Source organism: Salpingoeca rosetta, assembly GCF_000188695.1.
Source record: "Salpingoeca rosetta unplaced genomic scaffold supercont1.3, whole genome shotgun sequence".
Taxonomy (NCBI): domain Eukaryota; class Choanoflagellata; order Craspedida; family Salpingoecidae; genus Salpingoeca; species Salpingoeca rosetta.
In genome coordinates this window covers 1,976,140-1,993,362 of record NW_004754931.1, presented here as the reverse complement: position 1 = coordinate 1,993,362, position 17,223 = coordinate 1,976,140, and the positions used below count along the sequence as shown (strand labels likewise).

Sequence of the window (17,223 nt, the reverse complement as noted above, 5' to 3'; positions counted from 1 at the left end):
CTCACAAAGGGCACCAGCCGCGGGGAATGTCTATGGAGGCACAACAAACACAGAGAAGCAAACACACAGGCACAGAACCAAACACGCACACAGGCAGAGCAGCAGCAGCAGCAGCAGCACACACACACACACACACACACACACGCACACACACACACACACACACACACACACACACACACACACACACACACACACACACACACACACACACACACACACACACACACACACAACACAAGAGCAGGTGTATTCGGGGGCAAGGGGGGGGGAGCAACGAAAGGGGTCCGATAACAGTGTGCGACTCAAAACCATCGCCACCGCCGCGCATGGCTCCAATCAACACAAACCATAGGCAGCAAACAACAAGCAACAAGCAACAAGCAACAAGCAACAAAAGGAGAAAGGTGGATGGGTTCACGCGCTTGAGTCTGCAAAGGTGAAGCTGAACTCCAAGTCCTTGAGACGCTCCATTGACTCCTCCATCGTCTCCTGCAGTGTCGCCTGCCGCTTCTGGTCCTCCGCGGCCTTTGCCTTGTCAATCTTCATCAGCACGTACTCGCGAGCAGCCTGTTCCTCCTGCTGCTGCCGCGAGAACTGCTCCTGCATCTGTCGTCGCCGCTCCTCTTGCTCTTTTGCCCGCTGCGTCCGCTGCGCTTGGAAGTACTCTTCAAGCTCCCCGCCAAAGTCTGCGCACGCGTGCGTGTACGTGTTTTTCGGTAGAGGCGTTTCAGTGTGTATGAGAGTGTGTGAGAGTGTGAGTTGAGTTGTGGGAGTGTGTATGAGAGAGAGAGAGAGTGTGTGTGTGTGTATGTGTGTGTGTGTGAGTGGATATGTGTAGGTTTGAGGCTGAGCGTGCGTACAAACTGTGAGCATGGTGGGGGTTCCCTTGCACAGCAACAAACCAAGACACCCTCAAGCAACTTTCAACCACGAACCGTCCTCCCCCCCGCTTCCCCAATCAGCACAGCACGTGTAATGTGACCTGGAAGCGCAGAGGCATCGCCCTCAAAGTCATCGTCGTCGTCGTCTTCGTCTTCATCATCGTCGTCATCATCATCGTCACCGTCCATGACAGCATCATTGTACGCATTCATGAATGACGTGTAGCGGGACAGGCCGCGATCACCACGGCTCAGCCTGATACCGCTCATGCCGTCAGCATCAAACGTGTCATCACCCTCGCCATCATCATCGGCATCATCGGCAGGGCCGTCGCCAACAGCCTGCTCTCGCTCCAGATACCGATCCCGCACACGCACTTCTCGCGTCTGCACGTGGAAAGGAGAAGTGAGAAGGAGTGTGTGTCGTGTGAGCGTTGTGTGTCGTGTGTGTCGTGTGAGCGTTGTGTGTGTATGTGTGTGTGTGGGGGGGGGGGAGAGGGAAGTGAAACGGTTGCAGGACAGTTGAAGGGGTCGACCAACTCAACGTTCCACACACACACACACACACACACACACACACACACACACGCACACACACACACACACACACACGCACACACACACACACACACACACACACACACACACACACACACACACACACACACACACGCACGCACACCTGGTCAGTTTGCTCCTTGAAGAGGCGCTGTGGGTTGAGGGCTTGGTAGATGCGACTGTGCTCCTGCTGCGTGTCGGCCTCCTGTTGGGAGGGCAGCAGCCCCAGGCGCCGATACCGCTCCCGCTGCTTCGCTGTCAGCCCATCGCTCCCAACTTCCTCCTCCTCCTGCCTTTCGGCTGGTTTGTCTTGTCCTTCTTTCTCTGACACCTGGTCCTTCTCTGGCTGTTGCTGCTCCTGTTGCTGTTCCTGCTTCGCGTGCCCCGGCCTCTTCTCTTCCTCGTCGGCCGCGCCCCCTTCGTTCTCGGATTTCCCTTGTGCCGCTGTTGCTGTTTCCGCAGCGGCAGCTTCGGTGACGCTCTTCTCTCCTTCAGCGGCCGGCTTCTCTCCACCCTGCTCACCTTCCCTTTCTTCTTCTTCTTCCTCCTCCTCTTCCTCTTCTTCAGCCACGGCCTTCAGGCCTGTTCCAACTGCAGTCGTCGCTGCTGCCACCGTGGGCAGCGTGTCCGCCTGCTCCTCGTCAACTGTCACTTCGTCTTCGTCGACGGGTGTGTCCTCTGGAACAAGCTCCCCCGCCATCGTCACAACAGGCTCCTCCTCGCCTTCTTCGTCTGCTTCCACCGGTTTCTTCGCTGCATCTTCTTCCTCCTCCTCTCCCTGTTTCTCCTTCTCATCCGCCTGCACCGCTTCTGCTTTCGTGCTGGCGCTGTCGTCGCCCGGCGTCGCCTTTGCTGCCTGTGCGCTCTTCTTCATCGCTGCGCGCGAAACGCTTCGAAGTCGCATGCGAGACCGCGATGCCCCAGAGAACGTGCGGCCATCGCCGCTTTTGCCCTCGGCATCCACTCCGCCTTCCTTCTCTGCGTCTTGCGTCGTCTCTGCACCGGCTGCCTGCTGTTGCTCTGCAGCCGCGCGTGCGGCCTCGCTCGTCTCCGTAGCGGCCGCTGTTGATGCTTGCTTGTCCTTGATCGCCGACAGCGCTCGCACCCTGGCAGGGTCATCGTGCGAGGGCGGTTGAGGGGACGGGAGAGGTTTGGAGTGTGCGACAGAATATGAGTGAGCATGAGACGGTGTCAGTGAGAAAGAGAGAGAGCGCGGGAGAGAGATACAGAGAGATACAGAGAGAGTGTGTGTGTGTGTGCGTGTGTGCGCGTGTGTGTGACGTCGTGCACATAAACCAGGCAAGCAAGCACAGCAAACACGAACCGAAAGCAAAGCAAAGAAAAGCCCAGCATGCCAGACCTTGCTGCTGCAGCGGATGCGGTGGAGGACGCGTGCGACTTTGACGAGCGGACGGCGACAGAGACGGAGAGGCGACGCACGTCATCTGTCAGCTTCTGGTTGACGAGCTCTCCAACATCGCGCGCAGGTGGGAAGGTCTGCGCCGCCGTCGACATGTGTTCGCTCAGCTCGGCCTCAAGCTCGGCAAAGGTCGGCCGATTGCCCGGGTCAATCGCCCAGCACTGAGCAACAATCACGCACGATGCGTGTGTGTGTATGGGTGTGAACATGGAGTGCGTGCGTGTGTGTGTGTGTGTGTGTGTGGGGGGGTGGGGGTGAACATGGGAGTGCAAGTGTGTGTGTGTGTGTGTGTATGTGTGTGTGTGTGTGTGTGTGTGTGTGTGTGTGTGTGTGTGTGTGTGTGTACGTGCGAGGGCAAGCGCGTGTGTGATTGTGTGTTTGTGTGAGCATGGGTATACGGCATTACGTTGTGCGGCAGGGCAAGACGAAGCACAAAGGACACAAACGACACCACCGGCGTTCCCTAACAGAACCGAACAACAGCAGCAACAGCAGCAGTTACCAGTTGCCGGCAGCGCACCTTGTTGAGTGTGGCGTACACGGCGTCGGGGCAGCCCACTGGCTGCGGAAGGCGGAGGCCTTTGCGCACACGCGCAGGCACCTCCGGCACGGGGATCTTGGCGCAGTCGCATTGGAAGACGGCAAGGGGAGAGCAGGGTTGTTGTTTGGAGAGGAAGGGGGTTTGTTGGTAAGTGGGGCGGAGAAGCAGTAGAAGGGGGGGGGGCGGAATGCAGCAAACAGGGCATCATGATGAATCGTGCATGACTAAGCTTCTGGGCGAAACCAAGACACACACATAAGCACACGCACACACGCACGCACACACACATAAGCACACACAACCACCCCACCTCCTTGAACGGCGTGGCGCCCATGGAAAAGATCTCCCATGCACAGACACCAAAGGCCCACACGTCTGTTGGTTCGCCAAAGCGCTTCGACTTGAGGGCATCGGGCGGGATCCACTTCACCGCCAGCTTCAGTGTCTCCCGCATGAGCCAGTAGTCTTTGCCTTCGTCAAACGGGCGCGTGAGGCCAAAGTCGCCAATCTTCACCGTGTTCCCCGTGTGCAGCAGGCAGTTGCGTGCAGCCAGATCCATGTGCACATACCGCTGGTGTGTGTGTGTGTGTGTGTGTGTGTGTGTGTGTGTGTGTGTGTGTGTGTGTGTGTGTGTGTGTGTGTGTGAGGAAGGTGTATGAGCGCACGTATATGCCAACACGTGTATGTGGGCGTGTGTGATGCAAAACGGAGAGTGGCCGCCAAGGTGCAGGGCAGGTGCTGTTGGCACATGATGGTTGCAGCACCAACAGCTCACCTTCTCGGCCACAAACTTCATGCCGCGTGCAATCTGCAGGGCAAAGTGGAGCTTCTCTGTGTCGAAGAGGGCAATGTTTTTGGCCTGGATTGCATCAAGCACGCCCGAGAGATCGCCGTATTGCATAAACTCAAGCACGCACAGCCACGGCTTCTGCGTCACGTTCAGACCGACGACAGACACGAGATGCTGCACGCAATCAACAGAGGGGACGTGACGTGCGTATGAGAATGGGGGGGGGGGTTCAAATCGAAGCCATGTCAACTTATGAAGGAAACATACACACACACGTAAACATACTCCCAAGCACACGTGCGCAACTTCCAATACACACACATTCTCACACACACAAACCCACGCTCGCGCACACATCTGCACACAAGAGGAGACACGTGGCTGCCGGTGACAACGGCACACTGCTCACCTCGTTCCTCAATTCGCTCATGGTTTGCACTTCGCGCAAGAACATTTTCTGAACACGCAGCGGGAGAGAGAGAGAGAGAGAGAGCGTGCGTGCGCGTGTGGGTGTGTGTGTGTGTGTGTGTGTGTGCGTGCGTGCGTGCGTGTGTGAGTGAGTGCAACACGGAGGACACAAGGGGGTAAGGATGGCAACATGACAAACTGTATGAGAAGATACACTCCAAACTGCAGAGTGCAGCCTAAATAGCCCCGCCGACTCGCGGGAAGCAGTGACAGCAACGACAAGCAAGCAGACAGACAGATAGACAGGCCTGCAAGCGAGGAGATAAGCAAATCACAGGTGCATGAGATGCGGCACCTGTTCGCGTGCAGTCGACTTTCCGCGCAGGAGTTTCACTGCTCGCTGGACCTTCTCTCCGTCCTCCATCTTCTGGTCGGCAAGGTAGACCTGGGGGTGATGGGGGAAAGGCGAGGCAAGCGGTGGAAGGTTGACGGCCATCACAGTGTGAGTTGTGGTGGTGGATGTATTGCAGAGACTCAACGCAATGGCTGCGTGGTGAAAAAACCGTCACTTGCCGGATTAAAAACAGGGGAACACACCCACACACATACGCAGGAGCGCACACACGCAAACACATGCACGCACACACACACACACACAATACACACACACGTACACAGTACACACCTTTCCGTAGACGCCGGAGCCGAGGACCTTGAGGGCGATGATTTGTTCTCTGTTGATCTGGAGTTCTCGCAGCGCCGCCGGCAGCTCTTCCTCCTCGTTGGCGCTGTCGCTCACAAACGGTTTCGCCGTCTCCACCTCCTGCGAAAACGCCTGGAACGCCTTGGACACAATCTGCACAGGTGTACATGGCGAGGAGGACAGTCGGTAAGGACGAAAAGGAGGCAGAGGGTGATGCGGGGAAGGGTTGTGGAACCACTGGCGATGTGTGCAGCAAATTCTTCCACAACACGGAACACAATATTCCATAACCGCACACGCTGGGCAGCATCACAACGCCCTGAACACACACACACACACACACACACACACACACACACACACACACACACACACACACACACACATGCTCAACACCACCGCCAACCACCACTCCCCACCCCTCTTCGTGCGCACCTTGCAGATGTTCTCGCCCATGCCGTTCTGCACCTCAAAGACAAAGCACTTGTTTGAGTCCGTGCGGGCGTCGCGCTGAATAAACGCGAAAAAGTCCCGGCGCTTGTCCAGAATGCCTGCGGTGGTGTACGTGACGCTGCGAATAAAGCAGTTGTCCATGACGCGGGAGGACAGGCGGTCCACAATGCGAATGGCCTCGTTGGTGACGGCAAGCAGGACCCCATCGCCGGCAAGGCGACGCGATGATCGCCGCTTCTTCTTGTCCGTTTTCTTGCCAATGATGCCGAGGCTGGAGAAGGCGTGGCATGTGTGTGTGATGGTGTGTGTGATGGTGTGTGTGTGCGTGTGTGATGGAAGGGAGGAAGAGTTGTGGGTGGAATATAATGGCGTGTTAGGTCGCGCATAACACCACATCTGATGGCGCATGAACGCACGCACATCCACAGTTCAGCACAACGCTTCACAATTGGCACCCAGAACCCACCTGCCCACTCAAACACCACACACACACACACGCGCGCGCAAACAACGATGAGCGTACTCTGTGAGGGCCTCGTCAATGGCGTCTGGGCCCTTCATGGCCTTGACGTTGGTGGACCCGAGCAGCTTGGCAACAAACGTGCCCATGGACCGAACATTGCTGGCGGCCGCGCTGGCACTCTCATCTTTCTTCGCCGCTTCCTTGTTAGCAGCGGTGTCATCATCACCAGCGCTGCCGTCGCCGTGCGCCTTCTTGCTACCGGCGCTTGTTGTTGCTGCGCGCGTCTTTGTCTCCTCTGCTGGCCCTGATGACGAGGACGGCGATGGCTGCTGCTGCTGCGTGGCATCGGGTGCATCGCTGCCCGTGAGCGCTGTTGATGATCCTGGCATGGACGATGAGGTCGGCTCAATGTCCGCTTCGCCCTTCTGCCGCGTCAGCAAGTTGAGCGACCGGCGCTTCAGGCGCTGGAACGCCCCTTTCTTCTCAGAGCTGTCGCCACGGGCACTCCTGCTGCTGCTGCTGCTGCTGGCGGTGGCGGTAGCGGTAGCGTGGGATGCAGAGGTGGTGGCGGCCCGGCGGGCTGTGCGGGTTGTCAGCGGCTTCACCTTGATTTCCTCCACGCGCTCGTGAGCTGCATCCTCGCCGAGGGACTGTACGCATTTGTGTGTGTGTGTGTGTGTGTGTGTGTGTGTGTGTGTGTGTGTGTGTGTGTGTGTGTGTGTGTGTGTGTGTGTGTGTGTGTGTGTGTGTGTGTGTGCGTGTGTGTGTGTGTTGGGCCGACGTGTTAAATCGCGTCACCGGTACAAAAGAGACAACAGATTGGGACTGTAGATTGCCACATGCATGCAAACGCCTGCAAGTCGCACTTACAGCTTGCTCCTTGAGCACTTCAAACGCCTTTGCGATGGTTGCTGGAAGGAGGCGGGCCTTTTCCTTGATGGTGAACATGTGGCACAGCGTGATGCGGATGTCTGGATCCTCGGACACATACGCAAACATGGAGTGGTCGCTGTGCAACAGGCCAGAGTACACAATCTGCACCCATCATGTGTGTGCGTGTGTGCATGTGTGGGAAGGTGTGTTTGGGTACCGCAATGGTGGAGGAGCAAGCACACAAGAGGGGATGTGGTTGAGGGACCGTGGTGAGTGCGGGTGCAGCGGAACAACACAAGGCGAACGTGCTTGAGTTGTGCAGTGGGCGCAGCCACGTCATGGAGACAGCATTGGCACAGGCACAGGCATATGCAAACAAGAAAGCGCATGCACACACATACGTGCTCGAGCGGGGTTCTCTGCAGCCTGTTGTGTGTTTTGCGGCCCCAGGTGGTGACTTGTCGGCTGGACACGCCGACGTACACCTACACCATCCCATCAAGCAAAACCATGTGTGAGTGCCAACGGCAGAGATCCACGGAGCTGCGCCAGAGAGATGAAGCCCGCCTCTGAACTCTGTGTCACACACACACACACACACACACAAAACACACAAACACACACACACACACACACACACAAAACACGCAAACACACACACACACACACACGCACGCACGCACGCACGCACGCACGCACGCACGCATACACCTTGCGTGGGATTTGGTTGAGCGTCTTGCACTGATCAAAGCACAAGGAGACGGTGAAGTTGTCCACAGGCACATCTGCAGGCTTGTTCATGGGCACTGTGCCGAGGTACACGGCCTTGTACAGACCAAGCACCACGTCGCCCTCCGCCTCTGCCCGTGTGCGTTGCACGAGGGGATTGTTGTAGCATGTGCGCATGTCAGCGTGTGAGCGTGGATATGTGATATGTGTGTGTGCGTGTGTGTGTTTGGGGGTGGTGCATGTGCGGGTAAATGGATGCGTGGGCGTACACAAGTGCACAAACACACACAGACACACACACAGACACACACACACAGACACACACACACAGACACACACACAGACACACACACACACACAGACACACAGACACACACACACACACACAGACACACACACACACACTACTCCCGCCCCCAACAACCATCCACACCTTGAATCTCATGTGTTCGCATGGTGCTGGTGTCTTCCTGCTCAGCTTCTTCATTCGTGGCAATTGACGAAAGACTTCCACCATTTTTCGGCACGCCAACTTGTTCCACAAAAAGCGAGCGAGCAAGACAAGCGAGCAAGACGAGTGAGCACATGTGAACCACCACGCCTTGAGACCAGTGCGTTCCCCGCCACAACAACAACAACAACAACAACGGTTGTTTGCATGTTCCATTGGTAGCTTGTTGCTGGTTTCATTGCTTTGTGGGTGCGAGAGGAACCACATCAAGCGCCTCACGCCCTCCAAAACGACACAGATAGACCACAAGGGGTTTCACCTCCGACATGAACAACAAGAATGACATCAACGAGCATGACAGCAACATGACATGGAACAGCCACAACAACAATGACAACATCACGTGACAACAAAGCTGACGACTGACAAGGCGTCATTGGCAAGTGGTGACGTGACCAACAACGCAAGCTTGCGCGCGATCGTGAGCGCGAGCGTATGTGGGTGAGAGGTGTATTGCTCAAGAGTAGAGGTCCTCGTCGTCCTCGGCCGTGTCCTGTGCGGGCGCCTGGCCAACTTCGCCTTCACCACCCTCGACCTGCGTGCCAGACTGGGTGGGGAACCTGAGCACCATCCAAGGAAAGAAAGGGTCAGGGGGTTGGAGTGAGTTGAGCGAGACAAGGAAGGAAGTAAGCAAGCAAGGAAGATAAAAAAGAATCGCATCACACGAAACGACAAACACACACACACACAACACACACACAACACACACACACACCTGAAGTCGGTGCCGAGGCCGCGGGACTGGTGGAGCGTCTGGGCGAACATCTCGTACTTGCGAATGTCGTTGTCCGAGACGGAGCGGCGGGCAAAACGCATGGCCTCCTCAAAGTGGCCGCGGGTGATGGCGGGGACCAGGTCCTCCTCCTCCTCCGTGTCCATGTACGCGTCCGGGTTCTCCTCGCGGGCGCGCTCCATCTCCACCTCGCGCATGATGCTCTCGCGGATGGCCAGCTTGGCCGCGCGCTGGCAAATCTCCGTCAGGTCAGCGCCAGAGAAGCCGTGCGTCTTGGAGGCGAGGAACGACAGGTCCACGTCGGGCGCAATGGGCGACTTGCGCAGGTTGGCCTTGAGGATGCCCAGGCGCGACGCCTCGTCCGGCAGCGGGATGTAGATGAGCTGGTCCAGGCGGCCGGGCCGCAGCACGGCGGGGTCAATCACGTCCGGGCGGTTGGTCGCCCCAATGATGAACACGTTCTTCTTCTGGTTCATGCCGTCCATCTCCGTGAGGACCTGGTTGATGACGCGGTCCGAGGCGCCGCCGGCATCGCCGAGGCTGCCGCCGCGCGCCTTGGCAATCGAGTCGAGCTCGTCAAAGAAGAGCACGCACGGCGCAGCGGCGCGCGCCTTGTCAAAGACGTCGCGCACGTTGGCCTCAGACTCGCCAAACCACATGGTGAGCAGCTCGGGGCCCTTGATGCTGATGAAGTTGGCCTGGCACTCGTTGGCAATGGCCTTTGCCAGCAGCGTCTTACCGCAGCCGGGCGGGCCATAGAAGAGCACGCCCTTGGACGGGTTCATGCCAAACTTGAGGAACTTCTCCGGGTGCTCCACGGGATACTGCACAAGCTCCTGCAGCTCGCGCTTGACCGCCTCCAGGCCGCCAATGTCGTCCCACGACACGTTCGGCACCTCAACGACTGTAATTCAAGGGATAGGATAGCAACCAAAAAATTTTTTTTGGGGGGGGGGGAAGGGAAGGAGTACTGTTGTTAGGGACAGCAAGGAGGAGGAGACAACACACAGAGACGCGCAGACATACATGAACACACACGCGCGCGCGCGCAAACACGCAATCACACAAGCACAGACACAAGCAAACACACACACACACACAATCTCTCACAATCACACAGCCACACGCAAAAGCACACGACACGCACCCATTTCGCGGAGGGCGGAGGGGTTGGACTGGCCGAGGGCAAAGCGGAAGTTGTCCATGGAGACGGCGAGGCTGTTGAGAATCTCGGCGTCAATGGTGTCCTCCTCCAGATCAATCACGTCGATGCGCTCGCGAATCTGCTGCAGGGCGGCCTCGGAGCACAGCGCAGCAAGATCTGCGCCAACGTACCCGTGCGTCTCCTTGGCCACCTGCTCCAGGTCCACGTCGTCGGAGAGCTTCATGTTCTTGGTGTGGATGCGCAGAATCTCCAGGCGCCCCGTGGCGTCTGGGATGCCAATGTCCACCTCGCGGTCAAAGCGGCCAAAGCGGCGCAGCGCGGGGTCGATGCTGTTGGGCCGGTTGGTGGCGGCCATCACCACGACATGCGCGCGCTGCTTGAGGCCGTCCATGAGGGTGAGCAGCTGCGACACGGTGCGGCGCTCCACCTCGCCCTGCGTCTTCTCGCGCTTGGGCGCAATGGCGTCAATCTCGTCAATGAAGATGATGGCCGGGGCGTTCTTCTCCGCCTCCTCAAAGGCCTTGCGCAGGTTGCTCTCGCTCTCGCCAGCCATCTTGCTCATAATCTCTGCAAACAGACACAGACAACAAACAAGATGGCAAAAGTTAGCGCGCGCGCGTGGTGTGTGTGTGTGTCGATTTCACAGGGAAATGGGGATTGATGAGTGGAAAAGAGCAACATCACATGGTCGGGGGAGGCTGCATACAAACATACAGACAAACAAACAAACAAACAACAACAACAACAACAACATAAAAAAAAACACAAAAAAAAAAAAACACGGCAAGAACAAATGCCTCAGAGCAGCAGCACGAGCCGAACCTGGGCCGTTGATGAGGAAGAAGAAGGCGCCCGTCTCGTTTGCAACGGCGCGGGCCAGCAGCGTCTTGCCGGTGCCTGGCGGGCCGTACAGGAGGATGCCGCGCGGGGGCTTCACGCCAATGGACTTGAACAGCTGCGGGTGGCGCAGCGGAAGCTCGACCATCTCCTTGATCTGCGCCAGCTGCTTGGAGCAGCCGCCAATGTCGTCGTAGCCAATCTCATCGAGGCGCGCCTCCTCGTCCTCGCGCTTGATGGGGTTGCCCTCGCAGTGGATCACTGTCTCCGGCGCAACAACGCAGTACGGCTCAGGGTCCGTCTCAACAACCTTGAACTCCACGGCGCGCATGCCACCGCGCACAAGGAATGTGTCACCTAACAAGATGCAATTGTGAGTGAGTGAGTGTGTGAGTGAGTGAGTGAGTGTGTGAGTGTATGTGAGTGAATGCGTGTGCTCACAATGTACGCTTGCATGCTGGCCATTCATCACAACACCAAACAAACAAACAAACAAACAAGCAGCAGCAGCAGCAGCAGCAGCAGCAAAAGCTCACCCTTGCGGACGGGGCGGTATGCCTCGAGGAAGTATGGGCGGAGGTAGGCGTCAAAGAGGTTGCCTGTGAGGCCCTCGACAGAGTCGTCAAAGGGAAGCACCTGAATGCGCTTGCCGTATGGAATGTCGGGGAAGGGCTGCAGGCTGACAATGTCGCCAATGCGCACGCGGAGGTTGTTGCGGGCCACGCGGGTGAGGCGCACGCGGTCCTCCTGGCAGCTCGGGTCCGGCAGCGCAATGCACACCTACAACACGTTTGCGCGTGCGTGAATGTGTATATGTGTATGTGTGTGTGTGTGTGTGTGTGCGAGTGAGTAAAGCATGTGTGTGTGTGGGCAGTCAAGCGTGCATGTTGCATCGCGAAAGAACAACGACGTTTTGGTGTGAAAATGACAAGGCGAAGAGCAAGATGCAGCTCATTCGTCAGCACAAGCGTGGCGCAAGCCAGTTGTGTGGAAACGCACCGTGTCCTGTTTGCGCTTGCCCTTGATGAGGGTGACGTCGCCGTGGAAGAGGCCGAGCTCGTCCATGCGTGCCTGGTTCAGGGCCACGACAGAGTCGTCGTCGTTGACGGCATCCTCAACAATGAGGCGGTGTGGGCGCCGGCGCTCTTCCGGCTGCTGTTGCTGCTGGGCCTGTTGATCTTGGTCACTGTACGCGCACGCGCGCGCGCGCGTGTGTGTGTGTGGGGGGGGATGTGAATGTGAGTTTGTGTGGGGGGATGTGAATGTGAGTTTGTGTGGGTGCATTTGTATTTGCGCGTTTGCTTGTGTGCGAGAGAGAGAGAGAGAGCGCGCGCGAATGCGTATACGTGTATGCGTGTGCACATGTGTGTTGGGTGGAGACACCGGCAAGATGCGTCGTCGACAAGAGTCAGTTTGCACTTTTCAAGCAAAGCGCGCGCATGCATGGAAGGCAACGCAACCCTACGATCAACACAATGAGTATGAGGAACACAACTTGCACACTCAACGCACCTCATGACTGTCTGGTGATGTGAATTGCAAGGGGAAAAAAAGGCGGTTGTCCAAGCGGTTCAGAAAGCCTTGTTGTGGATGCGGTTGGGCTGGCGTTGGTTCTTCTGAACAGGAAGTAAATGGAGCGTGGCAAGGGGAAAAGACCAAGCACGGCAGTGGTGGTGAGCTTGGTGCGCACACCAACGAGCAAATGAAGGGCATTGCGTCGACAAAATGCAACGCACGCACACACACACACACACACACACACAGAGCGCGCAAGCAAAGGCGACTGTGAAATCCAACGTGTGTCCACGACAGCAACGTCACACCGCATCACACCATTGGCGGGAGCACACTTTTAAGGACGTGGCACCACATACACACAGGGTGACGCACAGACGCGCGCACAGAGAAGCATACACACAGAGACATGTACATTCTTCCTCTCGTATTCTCTCTCTGTGTGTGCAATGGTGAAGGACATACCAGGCAGACAACGGCTGCTGTATTTGGTCTTCGTTGGCTTGGCCTTGCTTCAACAAGGAGAGGTTGGCGTCTCTGTGGGATGGACGAAGCAACGCACACACGCAAACGCAAACGCAAACGCAAACGAATGGATGCAATACATGCACGCGCCACAGAACAACAGAAGTGAGTTCACATAAGTGAACAAGGAGCAAACGGCAACGACGACGCCGCCGCCGCTCATGGTGCTGGTGGTGGTGCGCACCCACATGACCGCACGAACGCGCGGCTGGATGTAAGAGGAGGACGGTCAAGCGAGCACCAACGCACACCATACACGCACCTTTCGTTCGTTTGTTTGTGTGTGATGGATGTGTGTGATCTTGCTGTGCGGTCGTGGCGCTGACATGCAAAAGTGAGAATCTGACGACACACAGCAACAGCAGACACGTAGCAGCAAGAAGCAGCAGAAGCAAAAGCAACGCAAGAGTAAGGAAAAGAAACCGTCTCGATCGCGTGGAATCTTGGGAAGACTCGGCCAATTTTCTGTGTCGACCATGTGCATTTATTTTTGGGGACGAACGGCGGGGAACAAAAGGCATTATTTGCTGTCGGGAAAGACACGCGCGCGTGGACCGTGGTGGCAAAGATGACAGAGGTGCGCTGGATGCTTGTACTTTTGTGTGCGTGGATGTGTGTGTGTGTGGTGTGTGTGGTGTGTGTGGTGTGTGTGTGTGTGTGGTGTGTGTGTGTGTGTGTGTGTGTGACTCTGTGAGTGTGTGTGTGTGTGTACTTGTGTGTGTGTGTTGGATGTACTAAATCCTTGCTCATTGGAACACTTGCTCACTTGTGCTCCGTCGTTCACTTGAACTCCGTCGTTCGCTTGTGCTCCCTCGTTCGCTTGTGCTCCCTCGTTCACTTGTGCTCACTGTTCATCACACGCCCTGTCGACAGCAAAGCAACGATGCGAAGATGAAGGAGCTTCTAACCCAAGTCGAAAAGCTGGAGAAGGAAAACAGCTTCCTGCGAAAGGGTGCGTTTTGTGTTGACATGTGTGCATGCTTGTCTGTGTGTCTTGTCGACGGCTATGTGTGTCTGTACGTGTGCGTGTGTGCGTGCGCACATGTGTGTGTACATGCGTGTGCGTGCTCGTGCATTTCGCTTTGTCTTTCTTTCTCTGGATCTTTTTGTCAGTACATGGCCACACTATGTGTGGTGCCTGTCGACAAACGCACTCCAACACACTTACACACTCGTACACTCCAACACACTTACACACTCGTACACTCCAACACACTTTCACACTTTCACACTCCAACACACTTACACACTCGTACACTCCAACACACTTACACACTCGTACACTGCAACACACTTACACTCGCACACACGCGTTCGCATCCACTTGACAGAGCTGGACACAATGAAGGAGGAGTTTCAGATGATGGAGCAGCGCGTGTCCGAGTTGTGCAAGGAGCAGGAGGAAGCCAACGCTGCGTTGACGGAGGCAAGTCACACCAGCCACCAACTCCCCGACACAGCCAGCACCAGCCCAACAACGCCTGATTTCAAGCCGTTTGTCAAGCCAGAAGGCGCAGCATCAACGACAGAGAAGACGGCAGCAAAGGAGGCGCAGGCAACAGGCAGCGGCAACAGCGACAATGACAGCAGCAGCAGCAGCAGCAGCAGCAAACCCGGCGGCACTGTCGACAAGGCAGACCAGGCTGACAAGGCCGGCACGGACAAAGCAAGCGATGACAAGAAGGACACGGGCGATGACAAGAAGGACGCGGGCGATGACAAGAAGGAAGCAGAAGCACAAGATAAGGACGGCGACAAAGGTTGCTCCTCTTCAGCACAGTAGTGGCAATAGTTGCGTCAGCCAACCACACTCGCTCACACGCACACACCACTATTGACGCACTCGGATGTGGTGGAAGCTGGAATGGAACACTTGTTCTTTGTTTGATTGTTTTTGCTGGGCGCTGGCACGACATGATGCCTCACTGATAGTGGCACGGGGAGAGGTTGCTTCCCTGTCGCTCTCGCTCTCGCTCTCGCTCTTGCTCTCGCTCTCGCTCTTGCTCTTGCTGTGTTATCCCCCTTCCTTCTTGCTTCCCGCCCTCCTGCTTTGCTTCTTCATTTGCCTTGCTTGCTGATCTGCTTTACTTTTCTCCTCGTATCATTGATGTCAATGCCCACCCCACCACCTTGTCTTTGTGTATTTGTTCGTGGTGGGAAGCAACCTGCAACACACCCGACACACACACACACACACACACCCGACACTCACTCACTCACTCACACACACACACACACACACACACACACACACACTCTCTCTCTCTCTCTCTCTCTCACCACACACACTCTCTCTCATTCTCTTGTCCTCCCGCTCCCTACGACTATTTGTTGAAAGTTTCAAAGAAATAGAACGCACCCGTGAAATGGAGGGAAATGTGTATTTGGCTGCATCCATCAAATCCAAAATTTCCATTACTTGCCTCTGAAACCCACGCACGCGGGAACCCCAGCACCCCGTGTGCCTTTTTCACCTGTGCCTCCTCTCCCTTCCACACACAAGCAGACCGCCAAGGTGAGCACGCTGCGGATATGAGTGCGACATGAGTGCGGCTGCTTGGGGTCGTGTGCGTGTGCGTGCGTGTGCGTGTGTGCCTATGCACGCACCTTCCCGTGTGTGCCTGTGTATTGTGCATACGTGATGCCAGAGCCACGCACGAGGCGTGCCCATGCATGCGCTCGTGTGTACCTCCTTGTCGACACCCACCGCCATCATTATCGTCGTCATTATCGTCGTCATTGCCAGCCTCAGCGACACCCCTCACACCTTGATACACCTCCCACCATATCAATCGCTTCGCACACACACCAAACACACACCAAACACACACACACACGCACACACAAAAGATGGTGATGCCAATCAACAAGCCCAACATTGTGAAGAAGCGCACCAAGCGCTTCAACCGCATGCACTATGACCGCTACAAGTGCCTCAAGGTTTGTCGTGTGTGTGTGTGTGTGTGCGTGAGGTGGTTGATGATTCGTCGCCGCTGCACGATTTCTTCCAACCACGCTGCACGAGCTAGGCGACGACTGTTTGTTGAGGAATACACTCCACCACAATGCTGCAGCTCATCAGCTCATGTGCATGTTCGGTTCCAATTGCATCGTGCTTTCGCTTGCCCTCTTACCCTCTTGTTTTTCTGTTCTTCGCGAGCGCAGCAAGGCTGGAGGAGGCCCCACGGTATTGACGGCCGCTTCCGCCGGCGGTTCAAGGGCCAGCAGAAGCACGCCAAGATTGGCTTCGGCAGCAACAAGAAGGTATGCGCGTGTGATACAAGAGGCGTGTTGCTGGTCGAGTTGGACGGCGGATGAATGAGGCGAAGCTTTGGGACAAGCGAGGCATGATGAACAAGGACAGCCCGGGCGGAGTTGGGGTGTTGGATGTTTGTTGCGAGGATGTGTGGGTCATTGCGGATGACAGATGGGCGTGCGGTTGGTAGTGTTGGATATGGTTTGGTTAGGTTTGGTTTGGTGATATGACATGGCAGGGGAGAAGAAGACGAGGAGGGTGCCTGTTGCGTTGCTTTTGCTTGTCCGGATGAGGTGGTTATGGGTGGCAAGTGGGGGCGCTGTGTTTGCTGCCCTCCCCTCTTTGTTTGACTCTGTCGCACATTGGTGGCTCACAAGATTCCGCTTTACCTGCTGCTTGCCGTTCTTCCCTTCCCGTCCTCCCCTTTGTCTTTGTCAAGACCCGTCACATGATGCCCGATGGCTTCAAGAAGTTCCTCGTCCACAACGTCTCGGTGCGTGGCCATTGCTGCTGCTGCTGCTGTTGTTGTTGTTGTTGTTGTGTGCTCGTTGGGGTCGAGAGTAGCGTTGTGTTGTGTTGTGTTTATTGTATTGGATGTGTCCTTGTGGTGGTGTTGCCTTATGTCCTTTTTGACACGTTGGTTGGTGGTCTTGTTTGCCGTTTGTTGGTTCCCTGTGTACGCACTGCTGCCATCGGCTGCCTCTGCTCTTTGTGTGCGCTGACACAACACACACTCACGCACCAATCAACTTGCCTTGTATTCCCTTGCATTATTTTTTCGTTGTTGTCCATTCGCCTCGCATCCCTTCTTGACGACTTTGTTCTTGCTCGTGTTGTGTGCTCTGCAGGAGCTTGAGGT

At 56.4% G+C, this 17,223-nt stretch overlaps 4 protein-coding genes across 4 annotated transcripts in view; 2 read left to right on the top strand and 2 right to left on the bottom strand.

Moving 5' to 3' along the window:
- Window positions 1–366: 366 nt before the first annotated feature.
- Window positions 367–8,315, bottom strand: PTSG_01992 (TK/HMTK protein kinase). Its single transcript, XM_004997922.1, has 16 exons — window positions 8,256–8,315; window positions 7,805–7,953; window positions 7,495–7,578; window positions 7,091–7,255; window positions 6,281–6,870; window positions 5,740–6,028; window positions 5,287–5,457; window positions 4,957–5,046; window positions 4,603–4,650; window positions 4,179–4,367; window positions 3,714–3,974; window positions 3,383–3,478; window positions 2,803–3,023; window positions 1,567–2,548; window positions 986–1,271; window positions 367–689 (listed from the first exon to the last, which is right to left on the bottom strand). Exons 1-16 carry the CDS (start codon window positions 8,275–8,277, stop codon window positions 418–420), a joined length of 3,915 nt encoding a protein of 1,304 aa, XP_004997979.1. The 5' UTR covers window positions 8,278–8,315; the 3' UTR covers window positions 367–417.
- Window positions 8,316–8,488: 173 nt separating this feature from the next.
- On the bottom strand, window positions 8,489–13,502 carry PTSG_01991 (cell division cycle protein 48). The gene is made up of 9 exons (XM_004997921.1): window positions 13,371–13,502; window positions 13,049–13,120; window positions 12,581–12,684; window positions 12,068–12,254; window positions 11,605–11,848; window positions 11,054–11,425; window positions 10,214–10,798; window positions 9,049–9,970; window positions 8,489–8,893 (listed from the first exon to the last, which is right to left on the bottom strand). Exons 3-9 carry the CDS (start codon window positions 12,583–12,585, stop codon window positions 8,791–8,793), a joined length of 2,418 nt encoding a protein of 805 aa, XP_004997978.1. The 5' UTR covers window positions 12,586–12,684; window positions 13,049–13,120; window positions 13,371–13,502; the 3' UTR covers window positions 8,489–8,790.
- A 242-nt stretch (window positions 13,503–13,744) lies between these two features.
- PTSG_01990 (T-cell receptor beta chain ANA 11) lies at window positions 13,745–14,947 on the top strand. Its single transcript, XM_004997920.1, has 2 exons — window positions 13,745–14,060; window positions 14,440–14,947. Exons 1-2 carry the CDS (start codon window positions 14,000–14,002, stop codon window positions 14,889–14,891), a joined length of 513 nt encoding a protein of 170 aa, XP_004997977.1. The 5' UTR covers window positions 13,745–13,999; the 3' UTR covers window positions 14,892–14,947.
- Window positions 14,948–15,573: 626 nt separating this feature from the next.
- The window catches only part of PTSG_01989 (ribosomal protein L32), a 1,924-nt gene continuing 274 nt past the window's right edge, over window positions 15,574–17,223 (top strand). The window contains exons 1-5 of the mRNA XM_004997919.1: window positions 15,574–15,623; window positions 15,959–16,048; window positions 16,274–16,372; window positions 16,804–16,857; window positions 17,213–17,223. The exon at window positions 17,213–17,223 is cut by the window's right edge and continues 274 nt beyond it. Of these exons, the coding sequence (XP_004997976.1) occupies window positions 15,959–16,048; window positions 16,274–16,372; window positions 16,804–16,857; window positions 17,213–17,223 (254 nt within the window). The 5' untranslated portion in view covers window positions 15,574–15,623. The remainder of the gene's footprint in view (window positions 15,624–15,958; window positions 16,049–16,273; window positions 16,373–16,803; window positions 16,858–17,212) is intronic.